At 41.6% G+C, this 27,632-nt stretch overlaps 1 protein-coding gene across 1 annotated transcript in view; it reads left to right on the plus strand.

Annotated features, from left to right (window-relative positions):
- The window catches only part of tenm1 (teneurin transmembrane protein 1), a 156,083-nt gene that overhangs the window by 40,033 nt on the left and 88,418 nt on the right, over positions 1–27,632 (plus strand). Inside the window, exons 4-5 of the mRNA XM_070836474.1 lie at positions 6,127–6,365; positions 26,521–26,694. Coding sequence (XP_070692575.1) covers positions 6,127–6,365; positions 26,521–26,694 — 413 coding nt within the window. The remainder of the gene's footprint in view (positions 1–6,126; positions 6,366–26,520; positions 26,695–27,632) is intronic.

Below are 27,632 nucleotides of genomic sequence, written 5' to 3' on the forward strand. Positions count from 1 at the left end.
AATCCACGCTTATATATTACATGTTTACAACGAGGCTTTGAGTTATCTGAATATGCTTAGAGCGGTAAGTCAGAGCCCGAGTCAGTGTGCACTTCAGTTTGTGTGATTTGTTACAATACTGTTAGTGACTGGAGATCAGTAAGATTTATATTTATTTCTTAATATTTAGATTCATGTTCACACTGGGCCCCTGGTGTGTTAGCGGAGAGGAAGCTGTTCAGATTTTATTTATAAGTGAAATCAACATGTTCATGTTACCGTTGGGCTTTTTCCTTTTTTACATTTCTGCACTTTGGTTGTGTGATTTGACTGGAACTGACTGGAGATCATATTTATTTTCCGTATATTAAGGTACACACCGGGCCCGCTGTTCTGCAGTGCTTTGTTGTTCTATCTTTTTTTGGATTTTATTAAATAGTTTAGTCATGACGGTTATATTACGTGTTTACAAGGCTTGACGCTATGGAACATTCTACCGTGATTGAAGGTTTTACATCTCATTAGCTAAATAACGATGTTTTTCATGTCAATTCATGCATCAGTTCATCTCGTTTCATCACAACACATAGGCAAGGCCTGCAGGAAAGAAGCATATACATAAAGAAGTAGCTTCCAGTAGTAGTAGAAGTAGCTGTATCCAGTGTTGTGTTGGACATAGAATAAGTTATTGCTTATATATAGTAAATAATACAGAAGATATGGAACGTCCAAAAAAATGGGATTATTGGTCCAAAAATTTGCAATTTGATTTTTTCCTTTATCATTCAGCCCAAGTGTCTAGTAGAAATCCTCTTTTCAGGAATACCATGTGATTCCACTTCCAACCTCAGTGCCCAAAAAAAAAAAATGTCTTTTTCCAAATGCTCGGAGACAAGCCGCTGGAATTTCATCCCATCAAAGAGAATCAGGAATTTGCTTGCTGCATGAGTAATAATTGATCAGAGAATTATTTAGGAGATCCTCATTTCTGAGGCTGCATTCGGGAAGAAGCAGCAAGGTGCAAAAGAATATGTTTGCATGTTTAATGAGAGCGCGGTGCGGCAGCTGAATTCTGGTATTATGAGTGAGGATGAGATTGGCAGACTGCCACACCAGAAGAAGAGGTTTTAATAAGTTATGCATTAGGCCATAATTAGATCTTACCTCATTTAAAGGAAAGGAAGAATAAAATTAGATTCAGTGACAATTTAAATTAATCATTGGCCAGACATGAGTATTAATGTAAAAGACTTGTCAGAAGTGCATTGTAATTACATTACTTATCGGTGTGTGAGTGTGTGTGTGTGTTTGCTTTTGAATGAAAATCTACCATAAACAAAATTCACACTTTTTTTTGTGTCTGAAATCGTTCAAACAATATTTGCTGAACATAAAGAACTCTCTCCCGAAGAGAGATGTGATTATAAAACACAATTTCCGCAGTGGCTGAGTATATTGGATGGTGCCTTTTTGTAGTAATACATTTTTGCATTTGGGAGTTTATAGTCAAATAAGTTTCATTTGATAGTGCGCTATTAGTTCTGAACCATAAAATGTAATCATATTCATAGTCAATAGAATACTGTCCCTTCATAACATAATTCAGATATTATTGGCTCTTTTCTATCTAGCTTTTGGCGGCGTGAAGACAAAAAAAAATTGTCTAAGTCTCCACCGCTTAACTGTTTGGGGTTGGATTTAATATTCCGGCTCCCTCCTCTCTCTTCCTCTTTCACATTCTCAGATACACAAATCTAATGATTTCATATTTTTGCTCTTACCCTGATGCTGCTATCAGCTCAATCTCAGGCGTGAGATTAAAGATTTATCAAGTATTTACAAACTTGACGTGGTGGCTCATGCCAGTAGAATTATAAGTGATGAAATGATCTTAATAGAAATAGCAAAAGAGAAAAAAATGGTATCTCTTGTTGTCAAGTACACTTCCATTTTCCTAGATGCGTATTTGATGAATCTGTATTGAAATGTATTGACGTTGCGTCAGCAGAGATTAAGATTGTTTGAAGTGTGCATAGATTTCCTTTTCAACTGCATATCCGTTATGTTTCTGGAGAGGGCAGCTCGTGTAAGTGGAAGGATGCAGATATGGATATTCAATATATCTGACTGGGTCTCACACTGGGTGTGTTAAGAGGCATAACAAATGTTGGGACTGTAATAAATTGACTTGTGCCCGGCCTTCTCTCCTTTCTTCTTATCGCTAAGAAGTGAGACTACTGCAATCACACGGTGTGCATGTGCAGTTACACACTAAAATCAACTTTCATACACATGCATGCACCGCGCATCTGCATGTACCTGTACTCCATGCACATACGTCTCCACCCACACACACACACACACACACACTGTCATTCGCACACATCCAGGTAAGAGACAGCCCTTGGGCCGCAGACTTCGACCTCCTGTAGAGCGGGAACTCTCATTTTCTTCCTGTCTTGGGGGAAATCTGCCCTCTGATATGAATACAGAGCTTCCTGGGCGTCGCCCCTGGATATTGTCTGAGAAGATCAAAGGCAGGGAGCCAGGAAGAACAGCGAGGCATTTTTAAAAGCACCACACAAGAAGAGAAGAGAAGAGAAGAGTTCCACATGCGTTGACAAATGCAATTTCTTCAGCTGGATTCTGATCCCTTTTGCTCTAATCCACCTTCAGCAGAGCAATAAAAGCAGCACAGTGGACTCGACCTGTGTACTGGCCTCAAAATTGTGAAAATGCCCACTTGTATTTGACATCTTTTTGTGTATGCTTGTCTTGTGGGGGCACCTCTGAGCTGAGCTGTGCTTCTCTGTGTGTGTGTGTGTGTGTGTGTGCGTGTGTGTGTTGCCCTAAGTTTTATCTGTGGCCTTTCAGAGTTGAACTACCATTGACCCTTAGGTGTGTGGCTGCTCCATGTGCAGCCTCCTGTGTCCCCCATCTGACTCGCAGCCTCAAGCAGATGCTGGATGGGGGGGAGGAGGGGAGGCAGACAGTGAAGGATGGATGTCGTCTGTCTCTCATATTCAACACAGCCATAGGGACCCATTATACACAGAAAGAAAGACAGAAACAGAGAGAAAAAAAGAGACTGAAGATGACTAATGAATAAAAAAAAAGAGAATTTAAGTGAATAAGGACATTAAAACAGACCACTGAAAAATACCAATCTTACCCCATATTTAGTCTTTCATTGATTTAAAGAAAAGAAAACATCTAAAGAAAAATCCAGATTTAAAAAGTCCTTCGATGTTCTTTTCATTATCTTCTCATTAATTGTATTTTTCCTTTTTTTTTGTTTTAAATCATTGCTGCCTTGAGATAATTTCACCAGTTTCTTATGCATATGATTTCGATTTCAAGAATTTTCTTCTAATGTGCCTGACACGAGTGCTGTGATCTGCTTCGTTCTGTCGTGCATCATGATACCAAAACCTCAGTGCTGGAAAATTCTTGCAACTCTCACCCCACCGGCAGAATGTTGCTCTTGCTTTTAAGTAAAATCCATCTTCAATGCTGGATATGAGACTAAATGACCTGAGAAGATGGATGTGTTTTTGTCGTGTGTGAGGGCAAATGGACGAGGTAAGGGGTGGGTGCAGCCTCGTGTCCGCTGTCAGTCTGGTGTCTGGCCCCACTTTAATGGCCCGTCCTCTGAGGGCCCTTGAGAGACTGCAGTCCTACCAGCAGCCTGTGACCTCACACCTTTCGCTGCACGGACAGAATAACACTCTGGCAAGCTGCACGTCTGCCCCAAGACATCACACTCACAGCTGGTATTAACCCTCAGAGAGCACACAGGAACTCGGGGCAATCGTTGCTGTCGGAGAATTCCAGGTGCTCCAGGATATTTTTTTTTTGTTATGGAAAATACACACATACTACACAGAGAAAAACAATGACTCACACTGGTTTTTATTTTCTCCAATACAGCCATCCTTTGTGTCCCCACACCAGCAGCCTTTTTTCATTTTTTGATGGCAAGCAGTGTGGCCAGAAGAGGCAGGAACTGCTTATAATTGCCTGCTCAGATCCACTTTTCCAAATTGCATAATTTCTCAGCCCCTACATTTCTGTCTCCCCATCTGACACCCTCCAACCCTTGCCCCCCATTTATCCAAACACAATATAGATGAAATGCTACCTGGATTAATTGCCCTTCAGCTTAGTTTCCTATCATCATCTGCCATCTAACGCGCTCTTCTTCATAATGAAATGAACCTCATCTTCGTTTAACTAATACAGCCGTATAACTTAAGTAGTCGCTTTGATGAGTCAAAAAAGGAATAGGAAAGTCATTGATCCTTGGCTGCCAGGGCTTTTTCATTCTCTTTCATATCAGTGCTGCTCTGCATTACAGTAGCTGCTCATAATGTTGCACCAGAGAGGCACTTTGTTAAATTTGGGCTTCTTGTCTGATGAAGGACTTGGACAGGATGTCTTACAGTTTCCTATTCTGTGGCTTGTACAGTATCTGTTGTGCGCTGTATGTACATTACATAGCAGTTTGTGGCAACACTGTTTGCTATTGTTTAAGAGCACTAACTGTGAATAATGTCCATGTTTTACATTTGTCACATATATTGCTCACCTCCCAGAATTAATGGTGGAACCTAATGTAAATTGCAAGTGGAATCGTAGCGCTTAGGGACTTAGACTACTTTTCTTCCTTGATTTTAGCTTTCTGGATTAATCTTTGATGATGCATTTCTTGCAAGTTTAAGAGACCACTTAAATTGAAAGCACACAAATGCAGCCAAACATGTAAGGATTTAACTGAATTACTTAGTTCTAGCCAGTGCTTAGAGCTTCTTTTTTTTTTTTTCGACAGGTGATGTTCAGGATGATTGTGTCTTCGTGCAGCAGGCAAAGTAGAACAGTCTGTCCTGTGTGTGATATCTGAATCCGGAGCCAGCCTGTATGCGTCACTTAGAAAATAACAGGAGAGGGGTCTCCTCTAAAATCTCCCACCTCGGGGGCTCTTTAAATGAATTTCAGTCAGGAATACGTTAGATTGAGACTGAATTCCACTGAGTGCAGATTTGCATAAATAGAATCAGAATAAGGTACTAGATACCTAGGAGAAGATGATGCCTGTGCTGTGTTAAGCTAATTGGCGAAGGATTGAACCGCTGTCCTAGATAAGCCTAGACAGTTCCTTCGATTGTTTCCAAATGCATTCTGTAATCTACTTCAGAGAGACAAAAACAGCGGTCCCAGAGGTGGCAGGTAGTTTTTGGGACACACAATGCAGAGCAGCTCCCATCTCTAAGATTAGGACAGCAATTAATTGTCCTTTCATTAGACCCCTCCCCCAAATAGTGATTATCCAATCACATCTTAGCAATGATAAGGTTTGGATTTCTCCACATGCAAAGGTGATACGCACACTGTATGACTGTAGTAAGAGTCATACTTGACATTTAAAAGAGTTTGGATGGTGACTTCTTGTTTTCCAGCCTTTCCTAATCCCAAACAAAAGAGAAGTGTAATTAAGTGATTAAACAGTGAGTTTATCTGCTCTAATTTCAGCCGTAGTCATTAACATGTCCGGCTAACTAACTTATCCGCCACAGTAGTAACCGAGTTTGACTCCCAAGTCCAAGGAGCACATTATTCAATTACTGCATTAGTTTGTGTAGTTATAGGTTATATTAAAGAAAATGCCCCGTTCAGGTGTAGCAAAACCCACTGTGGTTCAGCGTTTGGGATAGCATTAACAGCTCTGTCCTGCTCTTTATTGGATTTGGAAGTTAACGCTCCAGCAAACCAAGCCAACAAAGCCCAGATAGCATTATGTTTGCCAAACACACCATCATCTGTCTTTTCCCCTGTTATGTGAAAGCAAAGGCATATAAAAATAAAAATCTTACATATATTTATGACACTGTTAGGACAAACTGGCTCTACAGAACGGTCATCAACGGTTGCTTGATATGAATGTGAGGGCAGCTTTTCTGGCTCTGTCTGAAACCCAGAGCCAATTGTTGCTAATTATTTTTGGTGGTAAATCTGCCACCATTAACATTTTAAAACTGTGTCTGCGGCTTGCAAAAGATTGACAGGTATAGCAGTAACTAAGGGGGTGGGGCTTGGCAAACAGCCAGTTTCAGGTGAGAATGACATTACTCTGCTGTGTCTCTCCCACAGACACTTCCTGTTCAAGCAGGGCTCTGGTTCATCGGCTCTACTGTCGGGGGCTGGGCAGGGTTACCCCCTGACGTCTGGGACGGTGTACTCCCCTCCGCCCCGGCCTCTCCCTCGCAGCAGCGTGACCAGACCACTGTTTACCTTCAACAAGCCTCACCGCTGCTGCAACTGGAAGTGCACGGCCCTGTCGGCGTCGCTCCTCACGCTCACCCTGGCCCTGCTGCTCACATATGTCATCGGTGAGTTCTCTAGTTTGTCGTACGAAGACACCTTCTGATTTTGTTCAAAGAATCAACATTTTCAAACAGATTGCTAGAGGAGGCAGGAAATTGGGAAGCTTGTCAGGAAACTGCCTAATTAATTCACAGAAGAATCAATAAAAAATACAGAAGTCTAAAGTCTAACAGCAGATTTTATACACACAAAATGTTACGGGCATCAAAGGGTGAAAATAATGCAGGAACAAAAAGAAAGAAAAAAATCAGAGGATCGATAGGGATCAAAGCAGAACTACTGAAAATTTTACACTCTTACTGTGAAGGGGTTGGCTGGTAAAAACAGCAGGTAATATATTCTAAATGTGACCCTCTGTAGGATATTCTAAATTGTAAATTAGCTGTCCTGGACCAGAACTGGTAATTATTCTGTGATGAATACTCACATACAGTGAGAACTAACCCATTCACTGTTTTTCTCTCACACACACTCCCGCAGCGACACAAACACACACACACACCTTCTTACTTCTCTAACTTGGTTTTATTATATTAGTCACTCCGTGTTTGTCATAGCTCAAGACCTTTTTGTCTGTGCTTTTTGGTTTATTTAATATTTAACTTCATTGCATTTTTAATTTGTTTTAAGGTGAGGTTTTATTAGTTAATCTCCCCTTCTTACACTTTTTATTTATTTTTTAATTACCGTGCATCAGTGATTAGTCCTCCATCACTGACTGTAATAGCAGATAAATGCAGCATATTTCTGAGCCACTCGCTGACTCGGGCCAACTCTAATTTTTATCACACTAATTTAAAATTGAGAAAGTTACAGAAGATGTTCTTCAAATATGGCAGATCATAAGATCATCAGCGGAGTTTGCCAAAGTCAAATACCAAATTTATTCATCGATCCCCTCCGATTGCTCGTGCTCCCTCTTCATCGTCAGCCTTGGCCTGGCCCTCCACCCCGGCACATCCCCTCCCCTGCGCCACCCCCAAGTGCAGATATCCCAACCCTCCACCCAGCCGTTCATTTCCCTCCCGTGGTGGTGCTCAAGGTCACGCCGGAGCGGGCGGGGGTTCACATTAATCACATACACACACACATGCGCACACACACATCAGACAGACATCACATACGCGCGCACTGGCGAATCCATGCAGATTAATCCCCAGGCTGAACCATGCTATTCCATTAATGTCCCAGCCCCGGTAATTAGTGCATTAGTGAGGAGTGTGAGTGATGACTTGGAGATGACATCACCTTTTAATTGGTGTCATGCTCCACTCCTGCTTGGCAATGATCGATCTCCATGTTGACATCACCATGGCAACTCCACCAAGATGTATGGGATGTGAGCATAGATGATATGTAAGCCTGTAAGTCAAACATATTCAAATAGCAAGATTAAAGTGGTCATGGACTTAATGTCTTTGTCTAGGGGGAGAGGTTGAGACACAGGCCACCAGATGATTAGGTTCTCTCATTACATAATGATTCTGTAATTTTAATGAATTAATTAACAGCCTCTGACAGGAAAAGAAAGAAAAAATCTGCCCCATTAGTTTTGCTCTTTTTCATCTTCATCAAATAATGGCCATGTTGCCTTCTGCTGTATTTATTGATTTTGAGTCTGCCTCTCATTAAATCAGGCTCTGATTGAAGATGAATCATTATTAGCATAAATATTATAATAAGAAACAGAATAAATGATATTCAGTGTTTAATGAAGTGTCTTTTATTCCCTACATAATCAGCTTTAGGCTGTTCTCCTGTACATAGCTGGGCAGTTGTGCATATTCATTATTATTTTCACACCGAACATGTTTCTCAGCACATGGCTGATGCAACAACAATGGCTTCCTTTCTTTTTCATCTATAAGATGCACCACATTCAAGCAGAGCTGAAATTATTAGTCAATTACTTAATTAGACCGTAAACAGATTTTTTTCAAATCAAATATTCCCTTGTTTCCAATTATGAGGATTTGCAACTTTACTTTGTCTTATCTTTGTCTTTGTATTATTTATAGTAAGGTACTATCTTTATATGTTGGTTGGATAAAAAAAAAACCAATTAGATTGTATTATCTTGGGCATAAGAAACTGTAGTGGGCTTATTTTTATTTTCTGACATTTCATAGACCAAATGATCAATGGATTAATCAAGGAAACTGTATCCTTCATTATCCTGTAATAGATAACTTGAGTAACTTGTGTTGTCTGTCAGCGTGATACTGCAAATGCTGCTAACTGAATCAAGACATTTGCAACATTTAAAAAAATATGACATATTCCTTTACAGCCGTGCCAAGCTTGAGTCCAACATTTCAGATTGCTGGAGATGCTTTTCCCTCTTGGTGAAAATCATCTTAACGCAGCTGTTACATTTGGCTGATTCTTCTTCTTCTCTCATGATGCTCAGCCAAACTTTACACTGCTTGCCGCAGCCATCCACGGTTCAGCATGTAACCGAGCTAGTAAGTGATCCCATGTGCTACGTGGCGTTAGGGAGTGAACAGTCTTGTAACAGCAGATCTTGAACAATTGATGCAGCCTTTAATAATCCAATAAACACTTTTGACTTTGACAGTTTGGAGCAAATCCTCATTTTTTGACAGTTTGGCACCAGTTCTTAAAGCTGGGGGAGGCAGTTCTCTGGAAAAAAAAAAAAGAGAATTTGAAAAATACAGCTCTCCTCCTGCAGCTCTCCCCTCACCCCTCTCTGTTCAAAGTCCCTCTCACCAGTCGAGCACGAGCCAGCGGCACGAGCATTTGCACACACTTCATTCGTGCAGGAAAATTAAGTTAGCAGCTTCAAAGGATCATGTATGTGATCCTAATGCCGTTGTACTGTATAGCAGCAATTCTATGAGAATTACTGTCCTGTTTTCTTTGCAAACCCGTGAACACCTTTGAGATCATACACTGTGATTTGAGGGTCTAACGTTAGCTAGCATTAGCTACATAAACATGAACATGAATTAGAAGCAGCCTTTTGTTATGGTTAGCATAAGGCTAAACTATTAGCAATATTTAACAGAACCACTCATCATCTGCTCTCATGGTAAATCTACATCCGCAACATTTGGATGTGTAATAAGAGACCTTATAAAAAATGTTACATTCATAACACAAACTAATAAACCACTGAAACACCTTCAGATATTACAGGATAATGAAGTTAACAGCATCATCCCTAGGTTGAGTTCTCTTCATCTCTCAAACACTTATATCCATATTGATTGTGTTTTATTGTGTTTATTGTCAGCCTCTCTTTTAGACTCTGTTTGACAAGTCCATCTTCCTTTGTTTGGGTCGCTTTGCAGTGAAGACAGTTCCTACAATGCGGGAATAGCAGCTTTTCCTGCAGAACTCTCCTCCACTGAATCAGGCTTTCACAAGCACCTGAATGGATGTGCAAGCGCATGTTAGCAGAACAGCCAATAGCAACTCTCTCTCTCTTTATAGGACCTGTGATTGGCCAAAGTCTCTCATCATGAGCTACGTTTTCTAAAGCCGAACAGAAAACAGAGCCATGAGGAGGTGCAGAAGTCTAGTTTTCCCTTAGATCACTTGAAATACAATATGCTGAAAGGTTATTATTGAAACTTTGCCCAAATCACACCAAAAATAAACAGCCTAGCCCAGCTTTAATATTCAACTCAAATAAAACCACTTCTTAAAGCTCTTTACTCAAGGTATGTGACTTGTTTATTAATTTGGGGGAAAGTAACCCAGCAAATAATGAGGCAATAATATTATGTCTCAAATTAAGGGTTCCAATTAGCACAACAATAGGACGATGCATGATTGCAGAGATAATGCTGTGCCTAAGTGATTGCGGCGCATGCCCCCTGTTGTGATTAGCTAAGTCAGTCCTCCTCTCTTTCTTTACTGCCCTCTTTCCTCTCCTCCCATACCCCCTGGTGTTGCAGGGGCTGCGAATAGCTTTGTTAATTTGTTTATCTCCCAACGTACCCCCTCCCTCCTGCCATCGTAGCTTGTTATTAAGCACAACACGACCATCAGATATGAGGAGCAGGCATTATGATAGCGAACGGGGCATTTAAGGAGAGATAGAGGACAGATTAAGATTGCATCTGTAATCTTGAAGAATATTGCTGCTGACAGCACTACCAGTAACTCATTTTCTATTCCAAGCTTCATTTAAGTTCTTCCTCCGTAAAACCTACCTACTATTGCTCTATCACGCTGTCAGAAACAGCTAATTAGAGTATTTTCTGAATTAATGAATGTCTTGCTGTTTTAAACAGTTACAATGCTCAGTTGTTGAATCAAATATGAGGAGAGGGCGTGATGTGTCAGTTATGAAAGATAATCATCTCTATGGCAACAGGGAGATGCTTCTGGCGCAAGTGAAATGAGCAAGTCAGTAGTACCCTGCAATCAAATAATCACCTCCAAATCACATTTCACTCACTTGCACACACAGTGACACAGAGAGTGTACACTTTAAACTAAAATCCCCTTTATAGCTCTGCTGTGCAGTACATGCAGCTTCGGGGGGCCTGGCGGTTCCATAAAGAACCAAATGACTCGTTAGTGGCTTTAAGTTCATTACTTTCACGCTATTTCTTTCGGTAAATCTGCTTTCACAGTTTGATGGCAATTCAAAGCATCTGCCTTAAAAGTTAGCCATTATTCACAAGGGGTCAAACTCGGTACAGCCTCCGAGTGAACTCACAAGAAAAAAGACAGTGTGTCTGGGTGTTTATTAGAGCTGCCACAACTAATGCTTATTCCCATGATCAATAAACCTGCAGACTATTTTCTTGTTTTGCTTTACCAGAGCCTAAGGTGATGCTTTCAAACGTCTTGTTTTGTTTAACACCCAAAGATATTCAGTTTGCAGAAATATAAGATTTTTTTTTGCTTGAAAAATTACACAAATGATTGATTACCCAAATAGTTGCACTCATTTTCTGTTGATCCACTCAGCTACAAATGGACTGAAAGGATTTGTCAATTAATTAAGTTGATACAAAACTGAGTAAAACTATGTCAGTAATTTATGAAGCAAATTGCTCTGCCTTCTGACTCTTAAATCAAATGTAATTTTTTAATCTCGTTATAAGTTAAACATGGTTTGGTATTGGTCTGTTGGATAGACAAAAAAAAAATCAGGATGACACGTTGTGCTCCGGTAGGCATTTTAAACATTATATTTCATTAATCAAATGAACTGATAATGAAAATAATCTTTAATTGCAGCCATGCTTACCTTATAACAAACTATGTGCTTGGTGGTTAGAATATGAATAAGTGTTCTTAAGTCGCTCCCTCTTGATCGGGATTTCTCCTCTAAATGTCCTAGCAGGCCTTGTCTGTCTCAGCGCCACGATGATTACAGCTTATCATGAATTAAGTGCTTGTGCTATTCTTTGTTGTTGACCGCCCCGGCTAATGAGTTAAAAAAAATTACAATTGGAAGCTGAAGAGCACATTATGCCAATCATACACACATTTAACAATATGTAATATGTACAAGTGCTCAGACTATAAGGGTCTGTGGAGACCAGGGAGTGTTAGTATTCGATGAGATTTTTTTGTTTTTTGTTTGTTTTTTTCATTTGAAATATCCTCAGAATTCAATGACATGACATAACATGCAGACAGAAAGGAAACAAGTGAAAGCTAAAGGTAGCAACAGTGCTAAAATCAGCAAAGAACATCATATAATCTACTAGCTACAGTGGTATTGTTTTTGTCAGAGTAAAAATGTGTGACCACAGATGGCACAGACGTAACACGATGGGAAACAAAATGATTTTTTTTTTATCTGCAGCTACATCTGCTATCACATTCACAGTCACGGAACAGGTTATGGTGTGAATACTGGCATGGCCATTTTTCCTACAGCCTGCTGTCACTACTGCTGTGCTAATGTGAGCCAAACAGAGGGCACCTATTCTCCGCAGACAGTGACGGATTATGCATCGTTTTGTCAATCATTAACCTCATTGTGAGAATGACGATAGACTTATGATAATATTTTGATTTATTTGATATAAAGAAAAGCAGCGACAGGGGTAACTTAACTGGTACTGAAAGCTTTTTTTTTCAAGAACAACATTAATGGACTATTCCTAAGTTGCACGTGGCCCCCAAAAGACCTGTACTAAATAGCTGTGCTTGCTCTACAGTTTCAAGTTTATAAGTTATGAATGTAATAAAGAAGCTAATATCAGCTGAAAATATAAATAAAAAACAGACTGCATTAGTAGCAGACCTGAATTAAGGCTGCCCTCTTTCTACTGGTCCCTCCTTGATAGGATGAAAGTCAGCACCTCTGTAGTTCGAATTACAGTTAGCCCAAAATTAGAGGCTGCTAGTTAGCAGGAAAAGACAAAAATGAAATTCAGAAGAAAAGGTGGGGAAACCATGTTTCTGTCTGAGAAAAGGTGAGTTGCCAGATATTTTAGTCTGCTTTGAGCTAGCACTGATACTCAACAGTTGTAGTGTGTGGATTTTTGAGGATTGTGGAAATCTGGTTGGATCAGAATTTGGTCCGTAGAAAGACAAAACAAAATAAACAATTAGCTTTTAATTGCTTGGAAATATATCCGAGACACCACTTCAAGTTTTACTGCGTGGTAGTGGGGAACAATTGTGGCCAGTGATCGATGTTGATCAGCACAGTGGCTCACACAAACGCAGTCAGTTTCTGATTCTGATACAACTGCTGGTCGGTTGACAGAGCCTGGCTCTCAACTTGCATAACTAGCAGCTGTTACACTTTGTGAGCTGGAGCTGATGAAAGTATCTGAAGAAAGTTGCCGACGCCTGTGCAAAAAGTTGCAAGATTTGTTCAGTGGGTAACATTTATTTTACCCACTGCTTTTAGTCGTATTTGAAACTGTCGCTGTATCCCGACAGTAGTACATGAGAAGGTTATCTGTGAAAAGAAATCATCCTCCTTTGGCTCTTCTTCGTGGTCTTAGTGGCATTTGCAGGAATGCAATGCATCTGAACAAAAATAACCAATCAGAGCCAGGAGGAGACTCTGATGCTGTGTCAATACTGCTCTTGCTAATGCCAGGCACCCCCCCCCCCCCGCTGCGCATGCTCTCACACTCCTCTGTCAGAGGGAGCTTTGCAGACACAATGGTTGGAAAACAGCTACCGGCAATAAAAAAAACATGTTAGTTCTGGCCATGTGGAGTATTGTTAGTGTTTCACTCTTACTCCAGGGCCACACAGAAGATGGAAGTGTCGCAAAGCGCCATGATATGTTGATTCTCAGGCGAGCAGCAGCCTGGCTGTAAAAGAAAAGAATCAACAAGCGATTCTCGTCTTTTCATATTACACGCAGAGCTGATATTTATCAATAAACTCGTCAATGTATAACATAAAGCACCCCCTCACCTCTGTGTGTCTCTACCATCTCTCTGCTTGTGTGCGTTGTGGAATAAGTACGTGATTTAAAAAACACAACCAGAAACATTAGTGATACTAGCCTATTTCTGATGAATACAGTTGGAGCGCTTTTGAAATTTCATTATGTGGGGGGGGAATTGAAACTTAATGACAGATCAATGACGGATCCTGCCTGGAGCTTCCGAAGCAGGCTGGCTCGCCATCTCCCCAGTGGTCTGCAGCTGGCTCGCCATCTGCAGTGGTACCATTGTGTATACTATTGTGTACCTGGTCTCTTCAGTTGCTATGGTTACTAGCTTGTGCGTGCATGACAGCCTCCTCTGCAGGGTGGGGCTTTAGGGGGACCCTGGAGTGGGAGAGGAAGGGTCTTTAAAGTTGAACTCTTTTAAATTTTGAAGCTAGATCCACTCGCTTCTCAATGCTACTGCAGCTTCAACTGCAGTGACTAAGGCAGAGGAGGGTCGAGTTGAGAGCGGATGTAGGCTGAATTTATAGCGTTACATGTTTAGAAGTGATAATGTTATCAGATGGTATGTCCACTTTCTCATTAAGTGTGTAAAGTGAAAAACTTTGATGCATTACCACAGAGAGGGCAGCGGCAGGTTCGCCACCATTTTATGTCCGAAGCCTGTTAAAGATTTGAGGTGAGCTCATGAAAGATGCAGATGAGCGGCTGCTAAAGACACAAGATGGTTGTTTTTTTTGGTATGTAATGTAACAGAGCAAATGAAATACTTGCCAAATCTAAGTACTTCATCACATGCAAAGAAAAATGTAGTGTCCATTATTGCTATAAATTACCAATGCTCATTTGCAATATTGGCCACAGTATTGCAGTATGTAATAGCCTCAGAGGTATAAATGGTCGGGCCAAATCTCTGCCTGTCGTCAAATTTATTTCGTCTCACAGTATATATTGTCCTATTTCTCACCCCTACTGTCAGGCATAAGGAAAGATGCCTACTTTGGTCTCAGGCTTGTGTCGGTCCAGCTTCTCACTCACCACATAGCCGGCTATCCATCCAGTGCTCTCACATTATAGTGTTTTAGTATGCACACATAGGCTACTAGAAAATGCAATTTAATTTGAGATAGAGGGGTAAAAAAAACATTACTATTGGTGGCTCCAGTGAGGGAGCTTTAGCTTTTTTCATTTTAGCTGCAAAAGCAAATCATGACTGATGTGCTATAACTATCATGAACTTCACAACTACAAAGTAACTGGATGAGAAAGTAGCAAGTTACAACAGAAACAGCATAATCTTTTATATCTTATCGAGTTTGAGATTCAGTCTTCAAGTGCATTAAGGAAATGTTCCAACAGAAAGACTGGGTTGAAAACTCCTTGGCCTAATTTTTCAATGTACCGATTGAAAGGACAGAGAAGTAAAGACTTTGAACAAGTCCACGTGGAGGCAAAGGCATGCCAAAAATGAAAGGATAGTTCCAGCCAAATTGGAAAAGCTCAAATGTGCTGATTCACTCTGCTGAAGATCTGCAGCTTATATTCAGTCTGAACTGTGTCTCATATGCAATCAGGCGGCACAGTCTGTAGGCAGCGTTGCACACATACCATACTGGACTTTGATTCTACTGAGTAGGAAAAGTGCTTATAAGATTTAATAAAACTGAATTCCCAAAATGTGAGGAGTGCAAGACTGGAAACAATACTACAACACTAATGATAAATATGATGATTAGAATTGCAGCGCATTCATTATCTTGCATCAACTTAATGATGAATGGCTTAAAGGGTATTAAAATGTTATAGCTAACAATTTAAGTTTTGGTAAGAGGAAGCAGTGGAATTACACTCACCGCCGTCAGAAAGAATCGGTATGAAATAACAGAATTTATCTCCCACCAAATTTACCTCAGGGCACCGCCCTTCGGAAAGAGAAAAATGATAGCCGATTCATTAATTTATTCTCTGTCTGAAGGTTGCTGCTCCATAATACATCATACACGCGAACCACACAATCAAGGCCTTTACAAAATGAAACATTTATTAAACTACTGCATACACATAAGTACTAACTGTTAAACATACAAATACAGTAAGTGGATAAATAAATGCACTCACAAATAATAACTACTGAATAATAATAACAATAATGATAATAAGGACACGGAACACATCCATGAACAATTAATGAATGAATGACTGAATGAAAGAAGCCACGCATGATATCTCAACCACATGTATTAATTAGTCCCCGTGAAGGCACAGAGGCATCGTTCAGCAACTTCAGCAGGTTTGGGAAGCCAAAGGAAAAATATCAGAAGAAATTAGATATCACAACTATATTGATGTGATCTCCTGTTTATGACCTAGCGTTCCTATACATCTGTAGCATCAAACCCCACTCAAAGATAAAAGTGATGTTTCACTTGGTGGTTTAGATGGACAGGGAGGAGGTTGCTCTGAACAAGTGCCGTGTTGATTCTCATCGGGGCCTTCCAGAGCAGGATCGATCCCATGTCGGGGACTCGAGCTGGTTTTCGCCACCTGTTTTTCTTGCAGCTGGCAGATGACATTTTCACATACCCCCACTTGGCTGAGTGTGCAGGTCAAGAAGTTTCATCAGTTCTAACGTTTGTTGTGTTAGTACACAAGGCTTCTGGCACAAGCTTCTTGCTTTCAAAGTTTGCCGGATGCAGCACGTCTGGTGTGGTTCGGGCTGCAGCTGAGTTCTGCCCACCCACCCCCCACCCCTGCCTGCAGGCTAGAGGGCAAAGGATAAGAGCTGGAGTTGGAGAGGGGAGATGAGAGCCTTCTTAAGAGCTTTAAGACTTTTATAGTCTTCGATGTCAACGACACAAACATTTTCACTCTTCCCTCCGATACTTCTCCTGTTTTAAAATTTAATGATTCTTATTTATTTTGCAGAATTATAGAAGTTTATTACAAGCCTAATTCTTCAAGGTGAAGAAGCTTGGCTACGTCCAGCACCCTTTATGAATAAACATATCATAAACATTATGATATCATGACCATTAACCTGATGGAGTGTTACAGATAAATGGCATCAGTGGCGTCCGTGTTACAGCATCTGTATGTGAGCATGTATCTATCTTTACAGGTACGCCCATATGCACAGCAAATGAAACAGTGAAGTACAATTGACAAGTAGGAAAAATTAAAATCTCAGCTGACCAAGATTTTCAACACAGAAAAGAGAGAAGATGTAAGAGGGGATTGGTATGTATGACCACTGATCCGATCAAGGCAGAAAGAGGAGGAATTTTTGTGCTTGTCCGCTCACTGAGAGACGTGGACACAGTCACAGTTTTTGCGGACTGCATCACAATGATGTGTAGTTACATTTCCGGAGAGGTGCACAGGCTACGGCAAATGTGACACGGCCATGCTGCATCTGCGGTGTAGATTGAATACAATGAGGCTTTAGAATTGGCATTTCATCTTAAATCTTCTTTTATTAAAAACTTTGATCAATCTACTGGTTATACAAATGCATACTGACATTTACTGTTTTATTAACTAAATATAAAGACCACACAATCCCACTTAAGCTCACCTGGATCAGTAAATTAGTGTAACCAGTTCTTGACAGCTCAGGATTTATTGGCTCAGCACTAAACATCTGCATGTTTACTTCAACTAAATTTACTTCAGATGGTCAGTTAAACATTTTAATGGCAAAGTCACTTCCTTTGCTCTTTGTAGCGGTCCCTGAGGGAAACCAGGACCATGGCATATTGTCAGTGTGCAGTGCCATTGCATGATCCGTGAAAGCAGGTTGTAAATTAATAAACCGGCTTAGGTTGTCACCGATTGGCACTCAACATTCTGTTGTTCATCCTGCAGGCCTGTTGTAAATTGGGAAATTGTCACTTAACTTCCCATTAATGTCATCCTGAGCCCTGGCAGGGCATGTTTTGTGACCCAGATGTGACCCAACACGAGCTTTAGGGGAGTTCATCAGTTCGCTGTGAAAAATGTGAAATTCCTCGTCACCATCACCTTCATCCTGCTACAGTAATAATAACCTCAGGAGAGTACACAGTTTGTAAAGTGGGCATCGCCGTCTGTTTTGATAGCAGGTGGTGGGCAGGAGGCCAGAGATTGTGTACAGAGGTAAAGTCAGAGGGTCAGCTCGGGTGACGGCTGTCGGGACGAAGCCGCTGTTGAGTTGTTGAGTCATCCTGGCCGTAACGAAATGTTACCTTTTCCCCAAGGAAAGTTTTTGAACAGGTGGTGGCCTGTTTGTCTGGGATCAGCGGTGATCCTCTTCTTTGTGCAGCTCTGTCAAGAAGGGCAACTGGCAACCAATTATCTACTCAGCAATGCTGAATGGATAAGATTGGCTGCTACAGCTTGTTTCCAGTAGGGCCTCTATTAGGAGTGTACTGGCTCAGCACAGTTCAGTTGGACAGAAAAACGCTGTCACATACAGTGACTCAATCACAGTACAGCAATGCTGCGTGTTCTGCACAGTGTGTTGGCTTTATTCGCTTTGTCTCAACAGATATTTGTAGTCTGCTCCGTAATTGCAGCTCACGTTGAGAAGGCTTTCACCTTTGAGTCATTATGTGCGTGTGTGAATTTTCTGCCTGTGTGTATGTACTATGTATTTAGGGCTCAGTATTTTTCATTTTTATATATGCATGTAGCATTACGATACTATTGGGCCATGATAGGAAAACATGTTTGTTTGTGTTGCATGAAGGCGCCACACAAACAAACGTGGAGGAGAGTGAAGGTGACGGAGAACGGGGTAATTCCCAACAGGAGCTCGCACAGAAAAGAGAGGCTAAATCTCTCTCGCATATTTTGCGTATGAAAAGCCTGACACGAATCAGAAAACAATACTTTGCAAATTATGCCACAAATTACACGCTTAATTGAAAATTGGCAGAGGTTCTAAAAACAAATAACAATGAATAAAAAAAATATGAGGAAGTATTTGTCAAATACAGAATTTGAAATGTAATAAGAAATAGTCTTTTCCTTGTGGTCATTTTATATTTTTTCCTATTTTAACAATACTGTACGTATCGTCATCTGGATATTAAATGACCTATATTGGAGTATGAGATTTTGGTCATCTCATGCAGCCCTGATACAAACTATGGTGTGATTCAGTTTTATTGCAGCAAAAGAAAAATTTTGATCTATTGGAGACAGAAAATTAAGGTGAAAATCGGTTGAAACGATTCTGCCTCTTCACAATATCTTGGTATTTATCGGTGAAAATCTGTAAAAATCGAAAACAAATGATCTTTACATGGATACTATACGTATCTGAGTCCAAGTATATGTGTGCGTGTGCGTGTGCGTGTACGTGAAGGTGTGTGCGTGACTTTGATTAGGATTGTGTGTCTGCTGGTGTGTGTGCTCCTTACCCCCAGCTTCTTTCAGCCAGCTGCTTCATGCCTCATTGGGGTCTGTATTGATTGGTCCAGATTCTCTTTGTTTTCAGTCCTCTATTTTGGTCGTCTGATGCAGCTCCAAGAAACCCGCTGGCCTTTGCTAAAACTGCCCTAACAGCATCAGAAGCCTTTGGTAAAATTGCTTTAAATGGCTAGACAGACTCTGGTCAGAACGCTCTGAATGGCGAGGGAGCCCTTTGGTAAAATGTCTCCAGAAGGTCAGAGAGGCTGCAATGAAATAGCCTCAATAGCTCCAATAGTTCACCAAGTACATGCTCACACACACGCACACCTACGTGCACGCACACACACACACACACACACACACACACACACACACTCACACTCTCGCACTCACATACAATTTTTTTTTTCTTCCTTTCGCAGCCTCTCTATGACACTCGCACACACAAATGCAGCACACACCCACACACATAAACACAGAGATTGAGCTGTATGTGACTGCAAGCGGTAGTCACTGTTTGTCTGCACTGTTTTCGCTCTCAGTGGTGGTAGATGGTGGCTGCTGGAGGGGAATGTAACATGGCGCCGATGCCCTACTCATTTAACACTATTCTGTCTGTTGTAACATGACTCAGCTTTCAGAAAAGGACCGGATCAGTAAGACAGCGAGTGGGAAACAGACAGGGAGAGTGGGGGACTCTGACAGAAAGGGAGAGGGGGCGTGATTAGAAATGAAAGAACAACAGAGAAATGCGTGAAGCAGAAAGCTGTGATCTGTTGGACTTGGTGTACTGTCGCTACCGTGACTAACTAGATGACAGTGACAGAGAGTTTTACTGGTAAATAAACACCAGGATATGCAGCAAATCTCATCATTGGAGATGGGAGAAGTGTGTCACCACCTCCGCTCTCCCTTTATCCCTCTTTCTGTCATTTTATCCCTTTATCCAAACAGGACTTCCTATTCCAGATTAGCAAGGTCACACCGATGATGAGTCCTGCGGTTTATAGCAGTGAAGACATCTTAGTGTGAGGCTCTGCTTCTGCTCACACACACACTTGCACACACTTGCACACAAGCAAATGTTAGCAAATGCACACTCACACACGCAAACATACACACTTAAACAGTCATGACAGTGGTATTAGTAGCTTTCAAGGGGTTGGTGGAGGGGAGTAAGAAAAACACTTTAGCAGCTCTTGTCTGTCAGAGTGGAGTGAGGGCCGACAGGCGCGATGGCGGGAGGGCAGGCAGAACCCCAGGCTCTCAGTCTCTACTCTAACGTTGACTTAGACACAGATGGCTCTGAAGTCCCTCTCCTTCGGTCTCCTTCACACTTGTTTTCCCCATTTGTCTCTCTCCATTCTTCCCTCTCTCTCTCCCTCCGCCTGTGTCTTTTATCTCCCTCTGCCCTTCTTTCTCTCGCTGCCTTTCTTTCTCCCATCCTTCAGAAGTTGTGGCTTAGCTAGAGGCTGACACAGCCATGCAGAACTTGGATGAGGAATTGCTTTTACTGTACATGCTAAACTACACACTAAATCGAATGACTGATGCTCTTGAAAGTGTTTGCTGCAGGGCAAAGCCAGCTGTAGTCTTTGGTTGTCAGACGGAATATAGTTGGCGGTTAGCTATGTGTATGAGTGAAAAGAACTTGGCAATCAGGCCTGGGTGTGTTTCCGCTTGTGCAAGAGTATTGATAAATCATTTTTAACTGACTGCAGTGCTATCGTGGCTGTAATGGTTATCGATAAGACAGTATATTCACAGTCAATCTAACCCATTGTGTCCCGCAGCCCAACCCAGCACTGTTGCAAACACCAGATAGCTGCATGTAGTGTAACACAAGCATTAAACAGGAATGCACACACACACACACACACACACACACACACACACAATTTTCTTTCTCCCTACTCTTTCTCCCACCACGAGTGTGAAATCTAATCATCACTGGAGCCCACAATCATTTCTATCTAATCTGGAGACACACACATGCCTGACAACAACAATAGCAACAATTGCAGCAGCAACTGCAAGCTAGCATTATCTCTGCTTTTACCAGCTCAAATAGTCTGCTTTTAAAACCGACCTATCTGGAATGGATGGTTTGGAGAATTTAGTGGTTCACGGTTGCCATTTATTACAGTCATAATAAAGGTATGCCATCCATAACGTGTCTGCATTCCAGCCGTTAGTGTGCAAACAGCCGTGATGGAGCTGCTATCTCAGCAACCCAACTAACTTAGTCCACACAATGTCCACCAGCTTGGATGCCTCTGTTCTCTTATTTCTCTCCATGGTAGTTTAAGTAATTCTGAAAAAGGCCACATCAAGTACCTCTTTCTCTTGTTACTGAACTGTCTCAGTCTCTCTCTACTGTCTGCGCTGTTCTCTTCAGCCTGCCTTCTACGCACATCACGGCAGGGTAGCCGACAGCGAGGGTACAGCACAGAACCCCCTCACAGCAGTGCCGTCCTATTACCTCTGGCAGTCATCTCACTGTCACACTGATCAATGATTCATGTGTGCGAGGGCCTCGGCCTGTTAGCTCGCTGCACTGCTGCTCGCTGTCGCCACTGGCTGCTGCTGCCGCTGCTCCTCTGTTATAATGACTGGACTTACTCGGAGTCTCTCTCTAACGTGTGACTGTTATGTGTTTTTTTGGGGGGGGGTTTCTGCGAGAGAGAAATATGGAGGCAGAGAGAGAGATGGATAGACAGACAGGCGTAAAAGAGAGTGAGAGTGAAGGTTCACGCTGAGCACATGCTGGTCGCATAACTGACTGCATGCTGCGTCTGAGTGAGTGTCTGTGTGAGGGTGTACTGTATGTGCTTTTCTTGTCCCTACAAGGGATAAAAGATATGTTGAATACTATAAGCAGTGGAATTATTGTAAGAAATGATGGAAACCACTGGAGTTTTTTTTTTTTTCCTGTTGTACAATACCATTTTTTCTAATGATGTTCCTTTACATAGAAACGCAGGATTGGTGGCGGAGTGATTATTGTTGGCTATGACACCTTTCTCCTCTAGTTTCTATACCATCAGCTGACCAATCAATACCAAAAAATGGGATACAAACTCATAATTTAATAACGCCCTGCTACTATAACGTTATGTTATCACCATCACTTTTGATTATTTCAATTTTGATTCTGACAATTCTGTATTTTTTCCCCAAGATTTTGTCATATCCTTGATCCTCAGCTGCTATTTCAGCACTGAAGGGAAAAGGAAGCCAGTCAGAGGCAAGGCCCAGTGCTGTTGCAAAGTCAGAGTACTTTTCTGTTGCAATTGGGAGCAAAACAATGTGACAAATGTGACAGGAGCTTCACTTAAAGGAACAGTTGACATTTTGTAAAATATGGATATTTGCTTTTGTGTAAGCAGTTATATGAGAACATTGATACCACTGTAGCGGTGCTGGTAGGTGGATTTCTGTTAATTTTGGACAGTGCCAGGCTAGCTGTTTTACCCTGTTCATGCTATGCTGAGCGAAAGAGCTATATAAATACTAACACTAGAGTGTTTTTCGTTCTTCTCCATTAACTTCCAACAAGAAAGCAAATAAGCGCATTTCTGTAAATGTCAAACTATTTCTTTAAATTGTTGAATGTGCAGTTTTTTTTCTGAAGCGTAAGCCTCTGCTCACCATACGTAGCGCTCACAACAGAAACTTACCCTCAGTGGCTGTATGTTTCTTACTAATAGGTAGAAAACTTGATTACCAACTAGCAAAATGGCAGGGGCTTTAAAAGTCCACTAGGTTCCAGGTTTTGTGGCAAATTGTTTGTGGAATTTCAGTTATTACTAATTTTGGCAGTTTTCACTACTGAAGCTAAATCAAAAATTGAAACTGTAAAGGTCCTAAAGTGGCTCTTGCATTTCTTTCCCTATATTGGGGTGGTTACATTGAGTGGCCCTGTGTCAAATATACCTTTTGAAATTTAAACTGATGTTATGCATACATGCTGGTTATTCTTAAACCACAACCTGACACACAGCAAACCAAGGGCAGGATAATATTCCAGCAGTGGAGCGCCCAGGTAGCTGAATGGTTACAGCGCACGGCCACAATGTTGGCGTCTCCTTTCCATTCAGATTCTCGCCAGTGGGCTTTGTTGCATGTCACACCCCCTCTCTCCCTGTTTCCTGTCTGCCTTTTTGCTTTCAAGCTGTCCAATAAAGGTGAAAAATGTCTGCTTGGTTTCTTGGATTCCGTGCGTCAGAAAAATATGTCTATATGGGGGCCCTACATAACATTTTTGCACCCCCAGTAGCTCTATCTGACCCTTCTCCGGAGTTGTAACTGACTTCTCGGTGTCTACCGAGTTGTACATTTGACCTTTTATCAAACCAGATATATACTAATGCACTTGCTTATGTGACAAAATAATCTAAACTCAGGGACCACACAGTGGCTTTTTCCAGAGTTTAAGACAACAACATATCCAGTGACAATAACATATCTCCATGACAAGACAGAAAACACTATCAGGCCATCTAGAAAAAAGATAGTAAATTGATTTTGGGATTAGGATTATTTTGTCAAACTGTGTTTCTAAGGTCACGAATGAACCTTCACGCTCAGCATCTTTTGTATGGGAGAGCTGCCTGGAGGGTTCTTGCCAATGCAAGCCTAAAAACAGCTGGGACTCTTGTTTGCCAAATCGTAGATGTCCGAAACCACTGCCACTTTAACCGTATCCCCAAATTTGAACCTAAATTTAAGCCCTCGTCTTGTCCTTGCCTGTGCATCCACTCAATTTCTACATATCCAGAATAAACTCGGTCAAGTGCAGAACAACAAACTAGTCATCACTAGTCTTAATATTGCTCTAAAGACATCAGGTCCTCAAAAGTACAAGTGTACACACACAAACTTGCACCCTCCACGACCACCCTCGCCTGATCACGTTCTCGGGTCCTTCTCCCTCCTCGCTTCAACGAGTGTATATTTGTGTGCATGCGTGTGTGTGTGTGTGTGCTCTATGACTCTACATGCTAAGTGTTCTTGCAAAAGGTCAACAGCCATAAAACAAGAGAGTGAGAGAGACGGAGAGAGAGAGGCTGATGAGCAGCAGCAGGAGAAGTAGGGTCTGAGGGGCTTTTAAGGAGGGATGGAGTGGTGAAGAGGAGAAAATAGAAGAGCCAGTGAGGACTGCCGCTGCAGAGTCATTACTGGAGTGGGTAACACTTGGCTAACAGGGGTGAGGTGGGGGGCAGCAGAGAACAAGGAGAGGAAGAAAAGCAATTCAGATGAGAGGAAGTGAGGAGAGAATGGAGCATGAGAGATTGAATGGTGGAAATGCTAAATGTATCAGTTTGGGAATAACTTGTCATCCTTCACTGAGCACTCTTACAGACTAATTTATGAAACTATGATAGCTTGTTCTACTCCACTGCGTAATATAATGCAGTACAAACAGGGATGATGCATACAAACCTTCATTTGTAGGTGCAACACTATATTTCATGTTTCATTCAAATAGAAGAGAGTTGATAATAGGCCGTAGTCTAAAGGAAATCTCTGCAGGATTGTCTCTAAATCTATCATTGTTAAATGCAACGTGATTGTGACTACCTCTATGTTTTTCTGTGAGTTTCTCTCAACCTTCCTGTTTTTGTCCCACCTGGCTGCCAAAGATGGAGTACTTACAGCAACAGACAACCAGAGGGGATTTCGCTGGAAACTTAAACCCATGAAATTGAATGTACAAGGCCGATCATTTGGGTTACTGTTTGTCATACTTTTTCTTTCCAACATCAGAATGAGTCATCACAACTAATTTCACAGCGATGTGTTAATGAGAAAATCCCCCACACTGCCTCTTTTAAAATGAAAATAAGAATATTTTGAAATGAGTGACTCGTACCCACACTGATGTGAAGAATCTGCGCATGTCCATGTCTGGTCTCGTCACAGGCTGACAGTTCAATTAGTCTGAACTAAATGATGCATGACGCCTCCCTCATGGCCCTAGTAATCGTCAGTGTTCTGCTTTGAAGAGCTCATATTGTGCATGAGTAGATAGCTAAACCAACAGTGGCTAGGGCTAGTCATAAGTTGAAATGTTGGAATGTATGATTTGCTGATCCCCATAGATGCCAAAGTGGAGCATGGGACCAAATTGGCTTCAACTCTCAGAGCTCATCATAGCTTTGCTGTATTTTTCAGAGAAAATTGTTTTTTTCCCCCCTCTGCTTCTGCAACAGAATGTGACTGCAAATGGCTTTGAACTATCTGGAGTTTTAATTAGGTATTCCTCATCAGCTGGGGATCAAGGGTGGGTGAGCGTGTAGGTGTGCACGTGGGTGTGTGAATTCATGCATACATGAAGATAGCAGGTACGTGCAAGCCGTCGTGTGAGCGCGCCGTACCTGTGCGATTGTGTTGGTCATGCTGTTTAATTGTGGCTTTGTTTTTCTAAGCAGCCATTTTGTGCGAGCGTTAGCAAAGCACGTGTCAAGTGCTTTTTCTGGGTGTCGGCAATCAGAAGACAGACAGTGAAGATGTTTGAAGTCTTTAGAAGTTCCTTACCTTGATCTGCATGCAGCAGCCATCCTCTGACTGCCACCAGCGCATAGCAACTTTGTGATTTGAGTCTTTGCTTTTGTTTGATGTTCCAAATGTGTCAGAGGAGAAAAAAACTTGCAATGATTTATTTCATTTGCTTTGTTCTTCCTATCAGCAAAGGGACATTAACTTTTTAGATTCTTTTAAAGTAAAACGCTAACGCAGTGCTGGAGTGCGATCTCACATGAGTGAAAGCTGGTGATTGGTCCGAGAAAGGGTGAATGTTTTACTGAGCATTTTATTGACAACCTTGCAAGATACTAATTAATTTCCTTAATGGGCAGGTGTTAGTTGTTTTTATTTAACAGCGCGCTGGATTGTTGTCCTAGTAAACAGTTTTATGAGTGGGAGGGGGAATCCTGTATCCTCCCATACCCTTTGTTGTTTAAAAGGCCCATATGGATTGTGAATCGGCAGCAGCTTTCAAAGCATCATTAGTCATGCATAAAAGACTGTGTTAGCGCTTTAATACCAGCCCTGGGCTCAGGCTCTGAAGATCTGCCTTAATTGCACACCTCTGCCACATTCTATGTTCACATACGCATGTGTACGTGCATATCCTGGTTGTGTGAATGTGTGTGTGTGTGTGTGTGTGAGAGAGTTTGTGTATGCCTGTTTTGTTTGTGTATTTTGTAATTGTCCACTGCCTTGCCGGGCACTAATAAGCACGTAGACTAAGTGAGAGCTCTAAGATGGGCATTAAAGAAGATTCAGACACACCCCTCTGCATGCCTTGAATAATGATCTCTTCTATCTGCTTTTCTTCTCTCTTTGACTGTGTTTGTGTGTGTGTGTGTGTGTGTGTGTGTGTGTGTGTGTGTGTGTGTGTGTGTGTGAAGCGGTCCACCTGTTAGGTCTGACCTGGCATCTGCGGCACGGTGAGAGCCAGCTGTATGAGAATGGCCTGAGCGCAGCGGACCATCAACAGGAGGACCGCAACAAAATCAGACCTACCAGCTCCATCCACCTGCTGGACACACTCAACCCTGAAAACACACACGCCAGTGACAGAGGTGAGCTGACACACACACACACACACACACACACACACACACACACACAGAGTATACAACATAATAACAGATGTTCTGCACTCAGCAGGATTTGCCTGTCAGTAACAACAAAGCAAAAGCAACACAGTAATATGTTATTTAATAAATATTCAGTGGATTGAATGAACACCTAACTGTGCTTGACTACTTTCCTTTTGTATTTCGCTGACATTTTAAAAACAATAAACTAGCTAAGTGAGTCATACATTTAAGTTAACAATAAAACCAACAGCCGAATCTCAGTGGATCAGGCTGATTTTTTTTAAGAAAATTATTTTTCTAAAAGGAGGTTTAAATTAGTCCGACTTAAATGGACACACATCCCTCCGGGGTAGCCGGTCCTAGTCAAGCTAGCTTTTAGCGTCACATCAGGCTTTAGCCAGTGTTATAATCAATCTGAAGACAGAAATGTCCGTCTTATCTAAAGTTCCTACATGAGGGCTCCTTTTAGCTGCTGCATTGTGAGCAGGAGTTCATTTGTCATACATGTCAGATTGATCACATTTCGACATTGGCTCGGCTCGCTGTGCTGCTTGATTAAAGTCTGAGGTCCTTTCTCCTCTGACACTGGTCTTAGGGGTTACTACCGCATATGGGAAAGTTGTATAAAGCCTGTTGTGGCTCTCGAGAGATCTCTGTGAAGTTAGCTAAATGTCCTCAAGTGATGTCACTTGAGTCAATGTCTGTTGATGTTGAAGACTACAAGTTTGAAAATGAAAAAAAAAAAACAACTGGGGGTGTGAAGTTAGAAAGGCGTGAGCTGACCGGACCTCTGATGCCCGCTCCTCATCTCTACTTGAGGCTACATCAGCCAGTACGAGCACAATACACTTGAATTTCTAACCAGACTGTTGCCAGTCAGATTGTATTGTGGGAAATGTAGGCCCCAGGTTTTGACT

This window comes from Pempheris klunzingeri, chromosome 9 (genome assembly GCF_042242105.1).
Source record: "Pempheris klunzingeri isolate RE-2024b chromosome 9, fPemKlu1.hap1, whole genome shotgun sequence".
Lineage (NCBI taxonomy): Eukaryota > Metazoa > Chordata > Actinopteri > Acropomatiformes > Pempheridae > Pempheris > Pempheris klunzingeri.